Below are 21,249 nucleotides of genomic sequence, written 5' to 3'. Positions count from 1 at the left end.
CACAGGTGATGGTTGATGAGCGGTGATGTTTTACCTTCCAGTTGAATTCTGGGAGAGGAACCTGGAGGAGATGCTGAGACTCTCACTGGAGCTGTGCGACGCTCTGCTCGGACTCCCTGTCAACACAAGGTCATGTGACTGAGCTGAAACACACCACACGGGCTCAACACCTGCAGCTCGACCTGATGTACCTGAGGCCGAGAGGTCGGCCAGCGTGACAAAGTGCTCCTTCAGGAAAGCTTCCTGGTCTGGAGTCGGGGGGACCTGCTGTGACACCGCCACCTCCCCTCCTCCTGCTCCTCCTCCTCCTACACCTCCTCCTCCTCTTCCTCCTCTTCCTCCGTCCTCGTCATCCTCCTCCTCCATCTCTAGCTCAGAGGAGTTTCCATCCACACTGAGCGGCTCAGTGGGCTCTGAGTCTGAGCGACAGAAAGACGAGAGAGAGAGACAGACAGGTGAGAGACAGACAGGTGAGTGACAGACAGGTGAGTGACAGACAGGTCAGTGACAGACAGGTGAGAGACAGACAGGTGAGTGACAGACAGGTGAGTGACAGACAGTCTCTGTGACAGACAGTCTCTGTGTATCTGTCTCACCGTCTCCTGCAGGTCTGTCTGGACTGGACAGTCTGGAGCTGAATCCCAGTGAGCAGCCGCTGTCTGGACTGGGTTTGTCCTGTCGTCCACCTGCAGCGGCAGGACACGCCTCCTTCACCTGGAACTCACTGACAGCAGGGGGCGGGGTTTAGAAGGGTGGGACAGGTTAACATAGATGTCCCTCACAGTCTTAATAACTCGTGAAACCAGAGGGGAAGCCGTCTTACCTGCCTGCCAGGCTCAGTCTGTCCTCCCATTGGTCAGGATACAGCACTGGATCCTCCCTGTCCGGGCTCTGATTGGACAGCAGGATGAAGTCTGGCCTCTGATTGGTCCTTGCCTCATCGTCCTCCCCCTGCACAGACAGAAATATACACCATCAACTCAACCAATCTGAATGCTGAGGTGTGCTTGTCACCAAGTTCACTCACTTGCTTTTTCAGGAGTTCTCAACCATATCTCATGGTCTTCTTCAGCGAATGGAACTATTTGAACTCTTAATGTCGCTGAGCAGAGACTACCTGTTATCATGTGACTGTTAAGTCATGTGATGACAGTCGAGCCAAGTTCCATTCACTGAAGAAGACTCTGAGACACGAGCAAAAGCTCAGGAAAAACCAAGTAAGTGAACTTTGATTTTTATCATAGCCAACCAAAGTGTGTTTCTGTGTGTGTGTGTGCATGTGTGTGTGTGTTCGCTCACCCATGCAGTGGTGACCTGCAGACTGATGGTGCTCCCTAGCTCCTGATTGGTCCTGTGAAGTCCCGCCTCCACAACCTGGCCCCTCCTCCTTGGGCTACAAGGGGTGGGTTTAACATCAAGGGGGCAGGTCTGGGGGGGGGGGGGGGGGGGAATGTTTAAAATTAACACTTTTTGTTGAGCATTGTGTTTTTTCTTTATTGCAGTTTGGTTTGTAGCATCCTGACCTCCTCCTGCTCCACCTGCTGCTCCTCCCGTCTGTCGGGGCAGTACGAGTCCAGCAGTCTCAGGTCCAACATGGACTTCACCATCAGGACACCGTCGGCGCTGCCCGTCCTCCTGGACCAGCGACGGCGGGGGAGTCGACCTCCTGACGCCTCCTGAGGGAGGGGTCAGAGAGAAGCAAATATCCTGAAGAGTTCGAGTCTGATTCTGAAGTTTGAAATATTCAAACTCAAGTTTAAAACATTCACTAAAATAAAACCCGCTGTGCTGATGTTCGCTAGTTCTCACTTTTAGGCCATGAATAATGAAATGTACATTGATCAATAATGTAAATATAATGTAATGTAAATAATAATAAACATTAAATACACAGGCACCTTCCTGCAGCACTGAGAGTCCAGAGAGTTGAACTTCTCATCGCACACGTCTGAGGGAAAGAAAACACATTTTATTTTCATCAGCTGCTGTTTGCTTCTCTGTGTTGGATATGATGCGTAACCGTAGCAACATACCTGTCTCCTCCTCCAGGCGTCCTGCTGTGCCCATATAAGGACATCTGAGCTCCTCCTCCTCCTCCTCTTCTTCCTCTTTGTCACTGTCAGACGACATGGTGACGACACGAGGAGACTCCGCCTCCCTGCTGCTCAGACACAACAACAACACGGTACACGAGTCACGATACTGTCAGCTGTACTTGATGAAAATATTATTTTGATCTAAATTTAGATAAAAATACGTATCCATAAAGAATGTGACTAAATACAAATATAAAAAGAATGTAAATATGTTGATTTGTTCTGACAGTAAATACATAAAAATACAAAATATATAATGTTTAATACAGGACGAAATATAACAGAACATGCTTGACATTTTATTTTAAATTCATTAACTTAATTTAGTTATGTAATTTTTAAATCAAACAGTTTTAGTTTAAACCTGATAATGAATTTAAAACAGTGATATTAAGTTTGAAGTTTGTGTTTTATTTAACATCTTTTATTTATTGTCTTTTTAAAAAGGATATTTTGTTTTTAATGATCTAAGTTTAACTGTTTTTCACCGTATTGCATCTTTTTTTATAACATGTATTGTATTATGATTATTTTTAATAATAGGTTTCTTTATTTGACTGACATTTACCTCTGGTTGTTAAGAATGGTTGTTATAAAGCCAGTGAGCTTATCTTGTCATTTCATTAGTAAATGATTTGATTGTGAATAATTATTTATTGTCATTACTGATATTTTATTTTTAGAAAATGAAGAAATTCCTCTGTGAGTTTTTCATTGTAACATACAAGAGTGTTTACTGCCCATATTTTTGTTTTTTTGGCAAATGATATTATTGTATTTTAAGAAAAAACTCAAGAACAATAATTTGATGGTTTCATTTTATATTGTATGTTTTGAGTTTTCTGTCTTCTTTATCTTTCAAAATCTTCTCATTAATCTCATTAAAACAGAATTTACTCATGTTTTTTATTCTGTTTTTTTCTCTTAAATGTTTCATTATTTTTTAATATTATTTTTTATGTGTATTCATTTTCTGAATGTAGCATTACAGTTTATTTCACAATGTTTTTAGTAGTGTTCAGGACTCTTGTGTACTGTATTCAAAATGTGTCAAAAAATAAAAATAAAGTTTTGAACTGCTGATAAAAGTTGATGTATTTTATTTTAATTTCATCTCATCTTTAAACTAATAATTACCATCAAATATTGTTAAATGAACAATGACACAAACACATCAGCAGCAGCTGTGAAACAAGCTCAACATTTACCTGAGGTTTACCACTCTTGGCTGAGGTGCATTCTGGGAACTGTGGTTGCTGCTGGGAGGTCGAAGGTCAGCGAGTCGCTGCCTCATCCTGATGGTCAGCTCTGGATTGAGACGCCACACAAAGATACAACTACACACAAACACACAAACAGACGTGTCATTGATACAGTTAGGAAATATTGATCTGGATGTAAATTGAGCTACACTGAAAAACAAATGGGAATGTCCTCATGGAGATAAAATGGGTCAACAACAACAGTACCTGTCTCCAGACACTGTGATCAGGTGTCTGCAGTCACTGCTGAACTTCAGACCTGTTACTATCTCTGAGAGACAGATAGGAAGAGGGGATGTTAGTTTAAAATGATAATTACTCACAGTCCCATCATTACTTAAACAGACATGTATATACATTCAAACCAAGTTATATAAATGTATTCTTTTTGTTTTTTGGGCAGTTTTTTGCATTTATGTTGAAAGGGACAGTGAGAGAGTGAAGGGAGGGTGGGGAGAGAGAGAGGGGATAACATGCAGGAAAGAGCCCAGGATGGATCCAAACCCCGACCACTGAGTAAAGCCAATACTATGACGTTTTTTGGTATTTTTTTAAGGCATACTATGCAATTAGGTTTTTTGATGTTTTTATACCTTACAATACTATGATATTTTTTGACGTTTTTATGCCATACGATACTGTGACGTTTTTATACCTTAGTTTACTATGATGTTTTTTGACATTTTTATGACTCATCATACTATTATGTTTTATGCCTTACCATACTATGATGTTTTTATGAATTTTTATGCCTTAATATAATATGATGATTTTTGACATTTTCATGACTTACTATACTATATAGTTTTTTGACATTTTTATGACTTACTATACTCTCTTGTTCTATACCTTAGAATGGTTTTGCTGTTTTTATGCCTTACTTTGCTATGACGGTTTTATGCCATACTTTACTATGACGTTTTTTGACGTTTTTATGACATACTATACTATGACGTTTTTGTGCCATACTATACTATGACGTTTATTGCTGTTTTTATGCCATACTTTACAATGACGTTTTATGAGGTTTTTATGCCATACTACACTATGATGTTTTTGTGCCATACTATACTATGACGTTTTTTGCTGTTTTTATGCCATACTATACAATGACGTTTTATGAGGTTTTTATGCCATACTACACTATGACGTTTTTGTGCCATACTATACTATGACGTTTTTTGCTGTTTTTATGACATACTGTACTATGACGTTTTTTGACAATTTTATGAAATAATATACGATGACATTTTTGACCTTCTATGTCATACTATACTATGACGTTTTTTACTGTTTTTATGCCATACTTTATTATGACGTTTTCATGCCATACTATGACGTTTCTTGTCGTTTTTATGACATACTATATTTTGATGTTTTTTGCTGTTTTTATAACATACTATACTATGACGTTTTTATGTGTTTTTATGACATACTATACTATGACGTTTTTTAACGTTTTCATGCCATACTATACTATGACATGTTTATGCCATACGATACTATGACGTTTTTATGCCTTACTATACTATGACGTTTTTATGCCATACTGTACTATGATGTTTTTTGACATTTTTATGACATACTATACTATGATGTTTTTATGCCATACTATACTATGACGTTTTTTGCTGTTTTTATGCCATACTATACTATGACGTTTTTTGACATTTTTATGCCATACTATACTAAAACGTTTTTTGCTGTTTTTATGCCTTACTTTACAATGACGTTTTATGACGTTTTGATGCCATACTACACTATGAGGTTTTTGTGCCTTACTTTACTATGACGGTTTTATGCCATACTTTACTATGACGTTTTTTGACGTTTTTATGACATACTAAAAAATGAAGTTTTTATGTCATGCGATACTATGACATTTTTTGATGTTTTTATGACAAACTTCACTATGACGTTTTTTGACATCTTTATGACTTACTATACTATGATGTCTTTTGCTATTTTTATGCCTTACTTTACTATGATGTTTTTGAGGTTTTTATGGCATACTATACTATAGTGTTTTTGTGCCTTACTATACTATGACGTTTTTATGCCATACTATACTATGACGTTTTTTGACATTTTTATGCCATACTATACTATGACGTTTTTTGCTGTTTTTATGCCTTACTTTACAATGACGTTTTATGACGTTTTGATGCCATACTACACTATGAGGTTTTTGTGCCTTACTTTACTATGACGGTTTTATGCCATACTTTACTATGACGTTTTTTAACGTTTTTATGACATACTAAAAAATGAAGTTTTTATGCCATGCTATACTATGACATTTTTTGATGTTTTTATGACAAACTTGACTATGACGTTTTTTTGACATTTTTATGACATACTATACTATGATGTCTTTTGCTATTTTTATGCCTTACTTTACTATGACGTTTTGTAACGTTTTTATGACAAACTATACTATGATGTTTTTGACGTTTTTATGACATACTATACTATAGTGTTTTTGTGCCTTACTATACTATGACGTTTTTATGCCATACTATACTATGACGTTTTTTGCTGTTTTTATGACATACTATACTATTACGTTTTTATGCCATACTGTACTATGACGTTTTTTGACAATTTTATGAAATAATATACGATGACGTTTTTGACCTTTTATGTCATACTATGATGTTTTTTACTGTTTTTATGACATACTTTATTATGACGTTTTCATGCCATACTATACTATGACGTTTTTTGTCCTTTTTTATGACATACTATATTTTGACATTTTTTGCTGTTTTTATGACATATTTTACTTTGACGTTTTTATGCAATACTGTATTATGACGTTTTTGGACGATTTTATGAAATAATATACGATGACGTTTTTGACCTTTTATGCCATACTATGACGTTTTTTACTGTTTTTATGCCTAACTTTACTATGATGTTTTTATGCCATACTATACTATGACATTTTTTGACCTTTTATGCCGTACTATACTATGACGTTTTTATGACATACTATACTATGACATTTTTGTGCCTTACCATACTATGATGTTTTTTGATGTTTTTATGCCATACTATACTATGACGTTTTTTGATGTTTTTATGCCATACTATACTATGACGTTTTTTTTATGTTTTTATGCCATACTATACTATCACGTTTTTTTGTGTTTTTATGACATACTATAGTATGACGTTTTTTAACGTTTTTATGACATACTATACTATGACGTTTTTGTGCCTTACCATACTATGATGTTTTTTGATGTTTTTATGCCATACTATTCTATGACATTTTTATGCCTTACTATACTATGACGTTTTTATGCCATACTGTACTATGATGTTTTTTGACGTTTTTATGAAATAATATACGATGACGTTGTTGACCTTTTATGCCATACTATACTATGATGTTTTTTTAACGTTTTTATGCCTTACTTTACTATGATGTTTTTGACCTTTAAAACCATACTATACTATGACGTCTTTTGCTATTTTTATACAATACTATACTATGACATTTTTTGCTGTTTTTATGCCATACTATACTATGACGTTTTTTGACATTTTTATGCCTTACTATACTATGATGTTTTTGTGCCATACTATACTATGACGTTTTTTTATGTTTTAATGACATACTATACTATGACGTTTTTTACTGTTTTCATGCCATACTATAGTATGACATTTTTATGCCATACGATACTATGACGTTTTTATGCCTTACTACATTATGACATTTTTATGCCATACTGTACTATGATGTTTTTTGACGTTTTTATGAAATAATATACGATAACGTTGTTGACCTTTTATGCCATACTATACTATGACGTTTTTTGACCTTTTATGCCATACTATACTATGACGTCTTTTGCTATTTTTATGCCTTACTTTACTATGACATTTTTCAACGTTTTTGTAACATACTATACTATGACGTTTTTGTGCCTTACTATAATATGACGTTTTTATGCCATACTATACTATGACGTTTTTTGACCTTTTATGCCATACTATACTATGACGTTTTTTGACCTTTTATGCCATACTATACTATGACGTTTTTTGACCTTTTATGCCATACTATACTATGACGTTTTTTGACCTTTTATGCCATACTATACTATGATGTTTTTATGCCTTACTTTACTGTGACGTTTTTTGACGTTCTTATGACATACTATACTATGACATTTTTTGACCTTTTATGCCTTACTATACTATGACGATTTTATGCCATACTATACTATGATGTTTTTAGAAGTTTTTATGCCTTACTATACTATGACGATTTTATGCCATACTATACTATGATGTTTTTATGCCTTACTTTACTGTGACGTTTTTTGACGTTCTTATGACATACTATACTATGACATTTTTTGACCTTTTATGCCGTACTATACTATGATGTTTTTTTAACGTTTTTATGACTTACTTTACTATGATGTTTTTGACCTTTAAAACCATACTACACTAAGATGTCTTACTTTACTGTGACATTTTTTAACGTTTTTATAACGTACTATACTACGACGTTTTTGTGCTTTACTATACTATGACGTTTTTATGCCATATTATACTATGATGTTTTTGTGCCATACTATACTATGACGTTTTTTGCTGTTTTTATACCATACTATACTATGACATTTTTTTACTGTTTTTATGACATATTATACTATGACGTTTTTATGCCTTACTATACTATGACGTTTTTATGCCATACTGTACTATGACGTTTTTTGACGATTTTATGAAATAATATACGATGACGTTTTTGACCTTTTATGCCATACTATACTATGACGTTTTTTACTGTTTTTATGCCTTACTTTACTATGACGTTTTTATGCCATACTATACTATGACGTTTGAATGCCATACTATACTATGACGTTTTTTGACCTTTTATGCCATACTATACTATGACGTTTTTTGACGTTTTTACGGCATACTATGACGTTTTTATGCCTAACTATACTATGACCTTTTATGCCATACTATACTATGACTTTTTTTGCTATTTTTATGCCTTACTTTACTATGACATTTTTTGATGTTTTTATGCCATACTATACTATGACTTTTTTTATGTTTTTATGACATACTTTACTATGACGTTTTTTACTGATTTCATGCCATACGATACTATGACGTTTTTTGCTGATTTCATGCCATACGATACTATGATGTTTTTTGACGTTTTTATGAAACAATATACGATGACGTTGTTGNGAAATAATATACGATGACGTTGTTGACCTTTTATGCCATACTATACTATAACATTTTCGATTTTTTACGACATACTATACTATGACATTATTATGCCTTAATATACTATTTTTATACCATACTATAACATTTTTTGCTTTTTTTATGCTATACTATTCTATGACATTTTATGACGTTTTTATGACATACTATACTATGACGTTTTTACGCCTTACTTCACTATGACGTTTTTACGACATACTATACAATGACGTTTTTATGCCATATTATACTATGATGTTTTTTGATGTTTTTACGGCATACTATACTATGACATTATTATGCCTTAATATACTATTTTTATACCATACTATAACATTTTTTGCTTTTTTTATGCTATACTATTCTATGACATTTTATGACGTTTTTATGACGTACTATACTATGACGTTTTTATGCCTTACTTCACTATGATGTTTTTACGACATACTATACAATGACGTTTTTATGCCATATTATACTATGATGTTTTTTGATGTTTTTACGGCATACTATACTATGACATTTTTATGCCTTACTTTACTATGACGTTTTTTGATGTTTTTACGACATACTATACTATGACGTTTTTATGCCTCACTATACTATGACGTTTTTATGCCATACTATACTATGACGTTTTTATGACATACTATATTTTTAAGGCATAAAAATGTCATAGTATAGTAAGGTTTAAAAACGTCATAGTATAGAATGGCATAAAAATGTCATAGTATAGTAAAGTTTAAAAACGTCATAGTATAGAATGGCATAAAAACGTCATAGTATAGTATGTCATGAAAACTTCAAAAAGCGTCATAGTACAGTATGGCATAAAACTTCAAAAAACGTCATAGTATAGTATGTCATGAAAATGTCCTAGTATAATATATCACAAAAATGTCAAAAAACGTCATAGTATAGTAAGGCATAAAAACGTCATAGTATAGTATGTCATAAGACGTCATAAAACGTCATAGTATAGTAAGGCATAAAAACTTCTAAAAACATCATAGCATAGTATGTCATAAAAACGTTAAAAAATGTCATAATATAGTTAGGCATAAAAACGTCATAGTATAGTAAGGTTTAAAAACGTCAAAAAAAACATCATAGTATAGTATGTCATAAAAATGTTAAAAAATGTCATAATATATCATAAAAACATCAAAAAACGTCATAGTATAGTATGTCACAAGACATCATAGTATAGTAAGGTTTAAAAACGTCATAGTATCGTATGTCATTAAAATTTCATAAAACGTCACAGTATAGTAAGGTTTAAAAACATCATAGTATAGTATGTAATTAAAATTTCAAAAAACATTATAGTATAGTATGTCATAAGACGTCATAAAACGTCATAGTATAGTATGGCATAAAAACATTAAAAAAACGTCATAGTATAGTATGTCATAAGATGACATAAAACGTCATAGTATAGTATGGCATAAAAACATCATAGTATAGTATAGCACATAAACGTCATAAAACTTCATAGTATACTACGGCATAAAAATGTCATAGTACAGTAAGTTTTAAAAACGTCATAGTATAGTATGTCATTAAAATTCAAAAAAATGTCATAGTATAGTAAGGCATAAAAACGTCAAAAAACGTCATAGTATTGTAAGGTATAAAAATGTCAAAAAACATCATAGTTGACTATGACATAAAAGCGTCATAGTATAGTTTGTCATGAAAACGTCATAAAACGTCACAGTATAGTAAGGTTTAAAAACGTCATAAAAACGTCATAGTATAATATGTCATAAAAACGTCAAAAAACATCATAGTATAGTATGAAACGAAAGGTCGAAAAAGGTCATAGTATAGGATGATATAAAAACATATAGTATGATATAAAAACATCATAGTATAGTATGGCAAAAGCGCAAGGTATAAAAATGTCTTAGTATAGTAATACAGAAAACATCATGACATTTTTAGGTCTTACTATACTAAGACGTTTTCATACCTTACGTGTTTTTGTACCTTACTATACTTTGAAGTTCTATGACTTACTATACTATCACATTTGTACAAACATTGATTCTTTCATTGAGACACAGATACATATGCACAGACATAAACACGTTCATACAAAAATTCACACATAAAAAGACTTACATACATACCCAATTCCATTCATACATTCATACAGACATTCTTGCATTAAATTCATAATTGCATACATTTCTATAAATTCTCATATATTCATACATTCATTCATTCTCTCATTCATTCATTGGTTCGACCCTATATAATCATATAAGTGTACATTCATACATATGGAAATTAATAACTATATATATACATGTATGTTTGCATCCATACAGTCAAGCTTGTACTCATATATTCATTCAAACATTCATTCATTCATACTGACACATACTGTACATTTATAAGTTTACACATTCATACAAACAGATACAGATACATGCATACATATGTAAAACACTTATATATTCAAATGCAGTCATACATACATGCACATTCATTCATTCATTCAATATTCATACATACACAATACATACCATACGTATATTCATTTGTACATGCACATATTCATACATTCAGTCATTAATGCATCCAGTAATTCATACATACACATGTACATACATTCATACATAATTAATATATGTTACATGAATACAAACATTCATTCATTCAATCATTCATTCATACTATTTATACACAAATTCATTCTCTCATACGAACACATTCACACATAAATATATTCGTACTTAAACATGTCCATAAAGGCATATATTGTAAATTCCATCATTCATACTTACATTCATTCATTCATACATAAAGATGCAAAATGTATTCATACATACATATATTAATTCATTCATAAGCACACACAGTACATACATACTTAGATATAAAACAAACAGAACAGTCAGCTGTGACAGGTTAAAGACAATAATGGACTCTCACGTGTCCACACGGAGACAACAGTAAGACAGCGATGGACTGAATTACTCAGTGATTCAGCGGTACTGACCCGAGTGTCCGAACATGGTGGCCACACACTCTCCAGAGTAGAAGTCGAATATACTGATGTTCTTATCTGAACAGGAAGTGGCAATGTAGAGACCCGACGGGTCTATCTGCACCTGAGCAGGACGGAGGAGGAGGGAGAGGAAGAGTTAATAGCTGCTGTGTAATCCATCCATACCTGCTGCTGTCACCATAGACACATCACCATGGTAATGCTAGACTGGTCTTAGTAGTGACCTACCTTAATGAGAGTGCCATCCTCTCCCAGAGAGCCTTTATACAACTTCTTCTGTTTTCCATTGCTGATGTTAAAGATCCTGCAGGAGGAGGAGGAAGAGGAGGAGGATCATTACTCTGTGGTTAGGACCAATGAAGTGTTTACAGTGTGTATTAGTGTTGTCGGCCTGGAGCTGTCTGGATGTTGATTTTTCTCCTTCCATCGTTCTGTGTGAAGACTGTGTTTACAGCTGTTAAGACTTGTTAGCAGTATATTTACTTTACTTTTATCCAGTGGAATCACTCTTGAAAAAACATTCCTAAAGCCTCCACACTGACTCTGTCCTGCAGCTCGTTTCAGTCTCTTACTGTCATACGTTTGTATTTTTAGCTGCCACTTCATAGACCCGAGAACATCTTGTCAAAAGCTGCAGCTGCACAAATGTTGATTAATGTGCGTCGTCCTCATAAAGAAAGAAATGAAATAACACTGTGACAAAATCTTACAGAAAAGCCTGAGAGGAGACCTGAGGTGCAGGTAATGTTTGTGTATTTCCTGCTGTTGAACAGATTTTATTCCATCAATACCGAAATGTTATTTCTGAGAAAACATTTTATACATAAACATCTTGTCTCATGTGCAATTATTGATTGTAGACCTTATTAGATAGATCCTTTATTAGAGAAACAAATCTCTCATATTGCTTCAGTCACTTTCTTTGTGGTTGCTTTTATCCGAACTAACTGTGCAGCTGTATTATGCAGGAAAATATAATGAAAATAAATATTAGATGAGATTCAGATAAACATATTAATATTTAAAGATCTGGAGCAAAAAAGAAAAAAGAGAAATGTCAATAAAGTCTTTGGTAATATTCTGTATCTATGAGCAGTAGGTGAATATATTTGCTCCAGTGCTTCCATCAGGTTCTTCTTCTACTTTTATTGTACTTTCACTGCGCCACATTTATCAGCATCATGGCGTTAATCCTAATCCTCCTCCTGTTGCCTGCTGGGTAATCCTGCTGCAGACATGTTTGTTTGAGCTGCAGGTGGATTAGTACACACAGACACACACACACACTCTCAGGTGTGAGACAGGTGTGTGTTACCTGATGCTGCGGTCCTGACAGCCCACGGCTGCGTACTTCCTGGTTGGTTCGATGTCCATGTCGTACAGAGTCGTCTTCCTGACAACGTGATGAGTCCGAGTGAACTCCAACCCCCCCTCCACCTGACCACACGCCAGGAAGAGGAGAAGAAGAAGACAAGAGAAGAGGTTAGAAGCATAGGTGACTGATGACACCAGGTCATAATGTGTAAACAAGGTAATAATCAATGATCAATAACCTGTAATCACAGTTCATAAGATCAATATTAAAGATGAAGTTAAAACACAGAGACACTGAACCAACTATTCATCATTCATTCATTCATTTATCATTCATTCAGTCTGTATGTGACGAGGTCACAGCTGAGACTAAACGGACGACAACATTGACCAGAGAAGAAGAAAACGTTTTCAGATGTGACCTGCTGTGGACAGACGGTGATGTCACTCAGGTGTTGCTCTCACCTGCTGAGCGGTGCGGAAGTAGACGCTTTTATCGGCTCCACAGCTGATCATCCTCACCTTCCCCTCATTGGCTGTCGGACACAGGAAGAAGGTGACGTCAGAGGATGAACATCTTTACTGTAAACTCATTAGTTTCCTGATTCATTAATTGATCGTTTGGTTTGTGAAACTTTCACAATGTCTGTTCGTCTAAATTATTAACATAAATGAAATTAATTAAAAGGCTGATGGAGAATTTCACAAACAGGGTAAAAATGGAGGAAGTTTATTTTGTAAAAGGCTGGAAATGGTTCATCATATGGTTCACAAAAACATAAATATCATTGTCTCCTACAGATCTTTTGGTAAAAACATTCACCTCGACTCAGGGACAAACTGATTAGATTTTAGATTTTAGTCAAAGGTCAAAGGTCAAGGTCATTTTTAGCCATTATTCAAGACTTCACAGCAATTATGACACAATTTCACACAAATGGATCATTTTGTATATGACTCTATAAACAGGGATGTAACCTGAAACAACTGTGAGATGTGATTCTATCTAATTTATAACATTGTTCTTTAATTCTTAACCAGAAGAAAGCAGAACTTTATATTTGACAAAACTATTTTCTATTTTGATTTGTCTTTTCTTTCTTCTGTGTTGGGGTTAGATGTGAAATTGGGAGTTTGTTAATTTGGAATGCAATTTCTCGATTTACAATGTTGATGTTCTTGTTATATACCAAAATAAAAATAAAGAGTGCAAAAAATAAATAAATAAATAAAAAGGAAAAACAGCTGGAACCATAAAGTTGTTACATGAAAAACAACTTAATCTAGCTACCGATTAATTTCCTGTCAGGTAATTAATTGATTAACTGACTGATTGTTTGCTCAGATAAATAAAGCAGAAGTACATGTTGCCCTTGGACGCCAGACCGACACTGACCTGCGAACCTGACGGCGGTGATGGAGGACGAGTGCTCGTCCAGAGTCTGAACCAGACTGTACTCCTTGCCTGCATCCAGGACGTGGATCAGACGGTCCCGACTGGCCGTGGCTAATAACTGGAGACCTGCAGGACAGACACACACATATGAATAACGCACACACACGATGAACACATGGGTTCGTTTTATTTCGGTGCTTTTTGTAATATTTGTTAATATCTTGGTTCAGTTTGATGAATAACAAGTGATGAACCCGGCTGGATGTATTATCATGATAATGATAATACATCCAGCCGATGATGATGATGATTAAAAACTGGAGCAGCAGTTTAATCTTTATGTTTAACTTTGTCTTTAAGGCCTGAAGAGAAGAAATGGTGGATTATTTCTTTAGTCAGTGAAAGTTCTTTATTCTTCTTCTCAACCTTAAGCAAGAAATAATTGTGGGAAAAAGTAAATTCATTATGCCCACTAACACCACTGCTTTTATTTTGAAGGTCCTCTGAAAACATCTTGACTTAATAGTTTACTGTAACTTGTAATGATGTCACCACTGTCGTTAAACAGAACTCTGTGTGTGTGTGTGTGTGTGTGTGTGTGTGTGTGTGTGTGTGTGTGTGTGTGTGTGTGTGTGTGTGTGTGTGGTGTGTGGTGTGTGTTAATGAGCCTCAGCATTCCTCTCTGTGTGTTGTTGTTTCCTGGTCGACAGAAACAGTTTTATTGTGTAGTTTACTGGTTTTACTGTGGATCAGTAGCACAGCTGTGTGTGTGTGTGTGTGTGTGTGTGTGTGTGTGGGTGCGTGTGTGTGTGTGTGTGCGTGTGTGTGTTTGTATATACTGAAGTAACTGTTGTGTTCCATTGTGTTATAAGTCGTGTATATTCTGTTTTTATTTTGAGTTATATAGTGTAAATGAGTTGTGTTGTTGCACTGTGTGTAATAAACACTGTATACTTGTGTGTATACTGTGTAACACACTGTGTGGTTTCTCACCAGTGTCTGCTTTGGAGAACTCCAGGCAGAGGATCTCTGAGTCATGAGCCTGAACATTCAGGATTTCCTCCATACTGTCCAGGTCATGGATCCTACAACACACACACACACACACACACACACACACACACACACACACACACACACACACACATGCACTATTATGACTCAGCAGTGTCAGTGGTTCATTGTGACTTGTATCCTCTGCTGGTCTGGACTCAAACCTGTGATTAATCCTCCCCCTCCTCACCTGAGAACCCCCATGCGGTCTCCAGAGGCCAGGTGCTGTCCATCAGGACTGACTCTCAGGGTCCTAATGCCCGCCCTGCTCTGGTCAGTCTGCTGCCCCTCTGAGCCCGATGACCCCGCCTTCTCTGTGTTGCCCCCGGCGATTGTGATGCTCTCCGTGTCCAGGAGGCTCGTTACGTTATCGTCCACGTAAATTACCTTCTGCAGGTCCTGGGGTCAGAGGTCAGAGGTCAGAGTCAGGTGAGATGAGGAGGGTGTACAGGTGTGCAGGTGTGCAGGTGTGCAGGTGTACAGGTGTGCAGGTGTACAGGTGTGCAGGTGTGCAGGTGTGCAGGGTTACAGGTGTACAGGTGTGCAGGTGTGCAGGTGTGCAGGTGTACAGGGGTACAGGTGTACAGGTGTGCAGGTGTGCAGGTGTGCAGGTGTACAGGTGTGCAGGTGTACAGGTGTGCAGGTGTGCAGGTGTGCAGGTGTACAGGTGTACAGGTGTACAGGTGTGCAGGTGTGCAGGGTTACAGGTGTACAGGTGTGCAGGTGTGCAGGTGTACTGGTAAATATAAATATTAAGGTGTTGGTTGTCGTACGTGGCTCAGGATGTTCCTGTTGAGGACGTTGTGTCCGTCGAAGTTCCACAGTCGGATGGTGTTGTCTGACGAGCAGGACAGGAAGGAGCCGGGGGGGAAACGCACCTCACCTCCTCCTCCCCCTCCCCCCTCTGGGTACACCTGCAGGAGACACAGCAGCAGGTGCTCAGGTTTGTAAATGGATTAAACCAAAATCAAACATGTTTCACTAAAATTCACATTCATAACTTTTTAGTTGAAAACACACACACACACACACACACACACACTGACCTCCAGACTCCACACACAGGAGGAGTGGTAGAGGGCGGAGTAAAGTTTTCCCGCCCTGCGAGGGTCTCTGAGGTCTCGGACGTCCCAAACATAAACACTGTGGTCGTTGTAGACGCAGGACAACCAGCGGTTTGTGGGGTCATAGGTCACCGCCACCGTGTCTGGGTACCGAGCCTCCGACCTGCAGGAGAACAGCTGGCTGTGGGGGAGGTGGAAGAAGGGAGGTGGGGGGGTGAGTTCCTTCCTGCAGGACTGTGGGATGTTCTCATGCAAACTAAAAATAAAAGCCTGCTGATGTGTCTGTGGTTTCCATGGTAACCCATTTACACACCCAGTGGTCAGCTGACCTCCAGTTGACTTCCTCAGCTGACCTCAGAATAAATCATGTGACATCATATGACATCATGTAACATAAAATGCTGTTACATTATATCACAAATGATACATCACAGTTTAATACGCAACTGTACAGGTGTGTGTTATCTGTCAGGTGTGTGTGTTACCTGGCGTCCACCATACTGGCAATGTCAGCTCCCAGGAAGTGTGGGCGGGGCAGAGTGCAGAGGAAGTGCAGGTTGACGGGGCTGAAAGCTCTAACGGTCCCGTCAGAACACCCACAGAAGATCAACTCGTCTGTGACGGACAGACAGGTGGCCTGAGAGGTCTGAGGACAGACAGGTGGACAGACACACAGGTGAGTCGGAGTCACAGCATCATGAACTCACCACGTTTGACTGAGGACACCATGAGGATGAACGTGCTCTGGTGCTTCTATCTTTGTGAGGACCAGGGGGAGTTTGTCTGGAGCTCAGAGCTGGTTTCAGTCAGAGTCAGGGCTGAATGATGATGTATATGATGTATATGATGTATATGATGTATATGATGTATATGATGTATATAATGTGTATGATGTGTATGATGTATATGATGTGTATGATGTATATAATGTGTATGATGTGTATGATGTATATGATGTATATAATGTGTATGATGTATATAATGTGTATGATGTGTATGATGTGTATGATGTGTATGATGTGTATGATGTATATGATGTATATGATGTATATGATGTGTATGATGTGTATGATGTGTATGATGTGTATGATGTGTATAATGAATGTTCGAACACACTGACAGATTCTGGCTCTACAGTAAAGGTCTTAATTGATAGAAAATAATCACAGTTACATTGTTCAGCCCTAATTAGAAAGAGCTTGAAGTCAAAGCTATGATGTCAGAGACCTCCCCGGTCCTCACAGGTGTAGAAGTACAGAGGTGAGTGGATGAGAGTGGGCGTGTCCTGGGAGCCTTTCAGTCCAGACTCTGGGACAGTGGAAAATGAATTTGATGAGTGATCTGTGTCAGTCTACTGTCTGATTGACGCTCAGTCTCCGCCTCCTCTGATTGTTTCCTCATTCATCACATGACCTCAGGCGCATAATGACACCGCCATGACTCTCTCTGTGACCTCTGACCCCGACTCAGATCTGCTGCAGAAATGTGTAAAAGTCCGACTATCTATCTACTTCGTGTTTCCTACATGTTCCTTCCTGTAGGAAGCTGTCATCGGAGGCTAAGGTATAGCCTTCAAAATAAAAGTCAGAAGTTGATCAGGCCTCGTGGCAGGATGTGAGACGTGACGAGGCTCCAGCTGAACGGACTGAACTCGTCTCTGTTCTCTGAAATAAAGACCGAGAAAGTCAATGAAGTCAGAGAATGTACGAGGGTGGAGGGTCACACAAAGACGGTGGTGTTTCTGAGCTGCTGCTCCGCCTCCACCACCAGTACTGCAGAGTCAGTACTACAGTCAGTACTGCAGAGTCAGTACTACAGTCAGTACTACAGTAAGTACTACAGTCAGTACTGTAGACAGTGAGTAGCTGCTGGACATCAGTGGAGGTGACTAAAGCTGCGTTCATGGTCCTCTGTGAATGGGGGTGTGGAGGGTGAACAGGGTGATACATCACTCAGCCAATCAGGTGTAGAGTTGGTTATGAGTGGCAGCAGCGTGCTGTAAAATCGACCAATGAGGTGAGAGGAACAAAGTGGGCGTGTCTGAGCGTCTGAAGCGACTGATTCCAGGTGAGATGACGACTTACTGAGGCGGAGTCGACTCTCTGACAGGAAGCACAGGAGGAAGCAGAGGAGGAAACACAGGTGGAAGCAGGAGGAGGAAACAGAGGAGGAAGTAGAGGAGGAAACAGAAAAGGAAATACAGGGAGAAACAGAGGAGGAAGCAGAGAAGTTAACAGGAGGAGGAAACAAAGGAGGAAACACAGGAGGAAGCAGAGGAGGAAACAAAGGAGGAAACAGAAAAGGAAATACAGGAGGAAACAGAGGAGGAAACAAAGGAGGAAACACAGGAGGAAGCAGGAGGAGGAAGCAAAGGAGGAAACAGAGGAAGAAACAAAGGAGGAAGCAGGAGGAGGAAGTACAGGGACATTAGAGGGCGTTTAAACAGAAATATGAAAATTCAGTCCAGAGGAAACTGCTCCCTAAGCACAATAACAAATCATCTGAGACTTGACTGACATTGTTATATATTATATTATGTTCATATTATTTTAAGTCATATATTATGTCATATATCACAATATTACAACCGCCCAGTGAGTGTGTGGTCATACTGTCGCCTCTGGTCATCACCTTCTGTTTATAACTGACGTCTTTTCTGTCGTTGCAGTACCATCAGTGACCACTGGGACACTGCGTCACATCTATCACTACAGTCATGATCAGAACCTGCAGCACAGGAGCTTCAATTTCTGACATCATCATCCTCAGACCACACCTCCTTCAGGACTAGACCGTCCTCACCTGAGCAGCTGGAGATGTCGTGGAAATATCTCTACCTCTACCTCTGTAAACGTAGCGCTCTGACTCACCCGGAGCTCCACCCACTTGTCGAGGAGTCGCCGGTCGTTGAACTCGCACAGTAGACCCGAGGAGGTGATGCAGAAGGTGGAGGAGGCCTGTCGGCCCCGCCCACATGCCACATCACTGAAGAAGTTGTTCCTGAGTTCTCCCAGCAGCCCTGAACGCCCCAGCAGCGGGACAGTGGCGTTGACCTGGACACACACAGAATGATTAACACACACAGTCACAGTGCAGCGTCCTCTGACCAACAGGTGAGTGGTTGACAGGTGAACCTTGGAGGTCTTGCCGTGGTCCAGATACCAGAATTTGACATGGCGGTTGCCGGCGGTAACAAAGTAGGAGCTGTCATCTGAGAAGGAGACGGCCGTCACTTTACTGGAAACTTTATTGGCTGCAACGACGATGTTTTTCTGTTAAACAGACACAACAACAACAACACCTGTCAGCAGGTAAACAAACATCATCTGATGTTTTTCATTATTTTAACTTTGACTTTTGAACAATAGAGACAAAACTGTCCCTGTCAATGTTTAATGTTTAAAGTCAAGAAGTGATTATGAAACAAAACCTGCACATAACCTACACAGTAAAGGTGTTTAACACACCTGCACAGGTACACATCTGTAGATACACACTTCAATAAAACTAGAATCACCTCCTCCTCCACTCGGACTAGCTTCAGCTTCATCCAGAGTCAGATCAAATATTAAACATTTGTGTGAAGTTTTGTCATAATTTCTGTGTGAAGTCCACCTGTGACAGGTGTGTCAGTGCAGCTCAGGTACCTTCCAGTTCCACACGTTCACCATCATGTCGTGCTGGTATCCCACACTGACGATGTACTTTCCATTGGGAGAGAACGCCACGCAGGAGACGCCATATTTATGTTCCTGCAGCTCAGACACCTGGAGACGCTCTGACACCTCCCACACCCGCACTGCTGGCATGTGACCGCTCTGAGGGGGGAGGAGGGGGGGGGGGGGGGGTTGTATTTAAATGAAATGTAAACACATCTCTGCAGAAACCTGTGAATGTTTCTAATCGTTCAGGTGAAGGAAAATATATAAAGAAACAATAAAAACAGTGAAGCAGATAAAAGACAAACTGTTTCATTGATATAAATCAATAAGTGTGATCCATGAATAAACCGATCAGTCCGATCCAGATGTTCACACAGCTGTAAACCAGCAGCAGACTCACCTCTCCTGTGACAACATATTTCCCATCTGGAGAAAAGGCCAACGTGGTGATGGCCTTCCTGTAAACACACAGAGGTCACATGACAACGTCACTGTTTGACATCAGAACCACAGAAAGTCTCTGACCGCAATGACTCATGGGAGCTGTAGTTGTGGCAGCCAAACATAAAAAAACATTAAATCTTTTGTTTACAGCACAGAGTAGGATTCCTTTAAAATGGTTGAATGAAGATCAACATCATGAGTTCATGTGTTTGTGTTCATGTGCTCATGTGACCTTTTGTTTGGAGCTGGCAGCTGATTGGCTGATGAGGTTTTACCTGGAGCTGTTGAAGATGTGATGCTGTTTGTTCTTCCGAGGATTCAGGAGGACGACAACACACCTGCAGACAGACAAGCGCACACACACACACACACACACACACACACAAGACAAAGGGGGTCACAGCAAATACTGATCTGATTCAGGTTTCAGTCTTTGAACTAGAGAATCCTGACTTCTTTGTCTGAACAGGAGTGAAAGTAAAAACATGTGACATGAGACCAGGACCAGACCAGATCCTGGGTCAGTCTGTGGTCTCAGAGTCTGAGCAGGAAGTGGTTCAGGTCCGACAAACTGAGTCACTAAACAGAGACTCATTAAAGCTGCACACTGTTTATACAGCAGTGTGTGTGTGTGTGTGTGTGTGTGTGTGTGTGCAGGCATCCCTGTGAGATGTGTGTTGTGGGTGGGG

At 38.3% G+C, this 21,249-nt stretch overlaps 1 protein-coding gene across 3 annotated transcripts in view; it reads right to left on the bottom strand.

Annotated features, from left to right (window-relative positions):
* The window catches only part of LOC111237148 (mitogen-activated protein kinase-binding protein 1-like), a 37,929-nt gene that overhangs the window by 3,005 nt on the left and 13,675 nt on the right, over window positions 1-21,249 (bottom strand). Inside the window, exons 3-28 of one of the 3 annotated variants that reach the window (XM_022766127.1) lie at window positions 20,836-20,898; window positions 20,517-20,574; window positions 20,102-20,272; window positions 19,589-19,726; window positions 19,325-19,507; window positions 18,539-18,556; window positions 16,940-17,100; window positions 16,437-16,635; window positions 16,164-16,304; window positions 15,581-15,789; window positions 15,331-15,422; window positions 14,338-14,463; window positions 13,407-13,477; window positions 12,943-13,064; window positions 11,856-11,931; window positions 11,619-11,730; window positions 3,566-3,629; window positions 3,305-3,433; window positions 2,034-2,161; window positions 1,899-1,948; window positions 1,524-1,676; window positions 1,300-1,428; window positions 824-951; window positions 597-724; window positions 192-419; window positions 35-116 (exon numbers count right to left, since the gene is read on the bottom strand). In XM_022766127.1, the coding sequence (XP_022621848.1) occupies window positions 35-116; window positions 192-419; window positions 597-724; window positions 824-951; window positions 1,300-1,428; window positions 1,524-1,676; window positions 1,899-1,948; window positions 2,034-2,161; window positions 3,305-3,433; window positions 3,566-3,629; window positions 11,619-11,730; window positions 11,856-11,931; window positions 12,943-13,064; window positions 13,407-13,477; window positions 14,338-14,463; window positions 15,331-15,422; window positions 15,581-15,789; window positions 16,164-16,304; window positions 16,437-16,635; window positions 16,940-17,100; window positions 18,539-18,556; window positions 19,325-19,507; window positions 19,589-19,726; window positions 20,102-20,272; window positions 20,517-20,574; window positions 20,836-20,898 (3,159 nt within the window). Of the gene's footprint in view, window positions 1-34; window positions 420-596; window positions 725-823; window positions 952-1,299; window positions 1,429-1,523; window positions 1,677-1,898; window positions 1,949-2,033; window positions 2,162-3,304; window positions 3,434-3,565; window positions 3,630-11,618; window positions 11,731-11,855; window positions 11,932-12,942; window positions 13,065-13,406; window positions 13,478-14,337; window positions 14,464-15,330; window positions 15,423-15,580; window positions 15,790-16,163; window positions 16,305-16,436; window positions 16,636-16,939; window positions 17,101-18,538; window positions 18,557-19,324; window positions 19,508-19,588; window positions 19,727-20,101; window positions 20,273-20,516; window positions 20,575-20,835; window positions 20,899-21,249 lie in introns of all 3 variants that reach the window. The other 2 variants (XM_022766125.1, XM_022766126.1) reach the window with 2 other exon arrangements.

This window comes from Seriola dumerili, unplaced genomic scaffold (assembly GCF_002260705.1).
Source record: "Seriola dumerili isolate Sdu_G_001 unplaced genomic scaffold, Sdu_1.0 BDQW01000811.1, whole genome shotgun sequence".
In the NCBI taxonomy this organism is placed as follows: Eukaryota; Metazoa; Chordata; class Actinopteri; order Carangiformes; family Carangidae; genus Seriola; species Seriola dumerili.
This window is presented reverse-complemented; position numbering and strand designations above follow the sequence as displayed.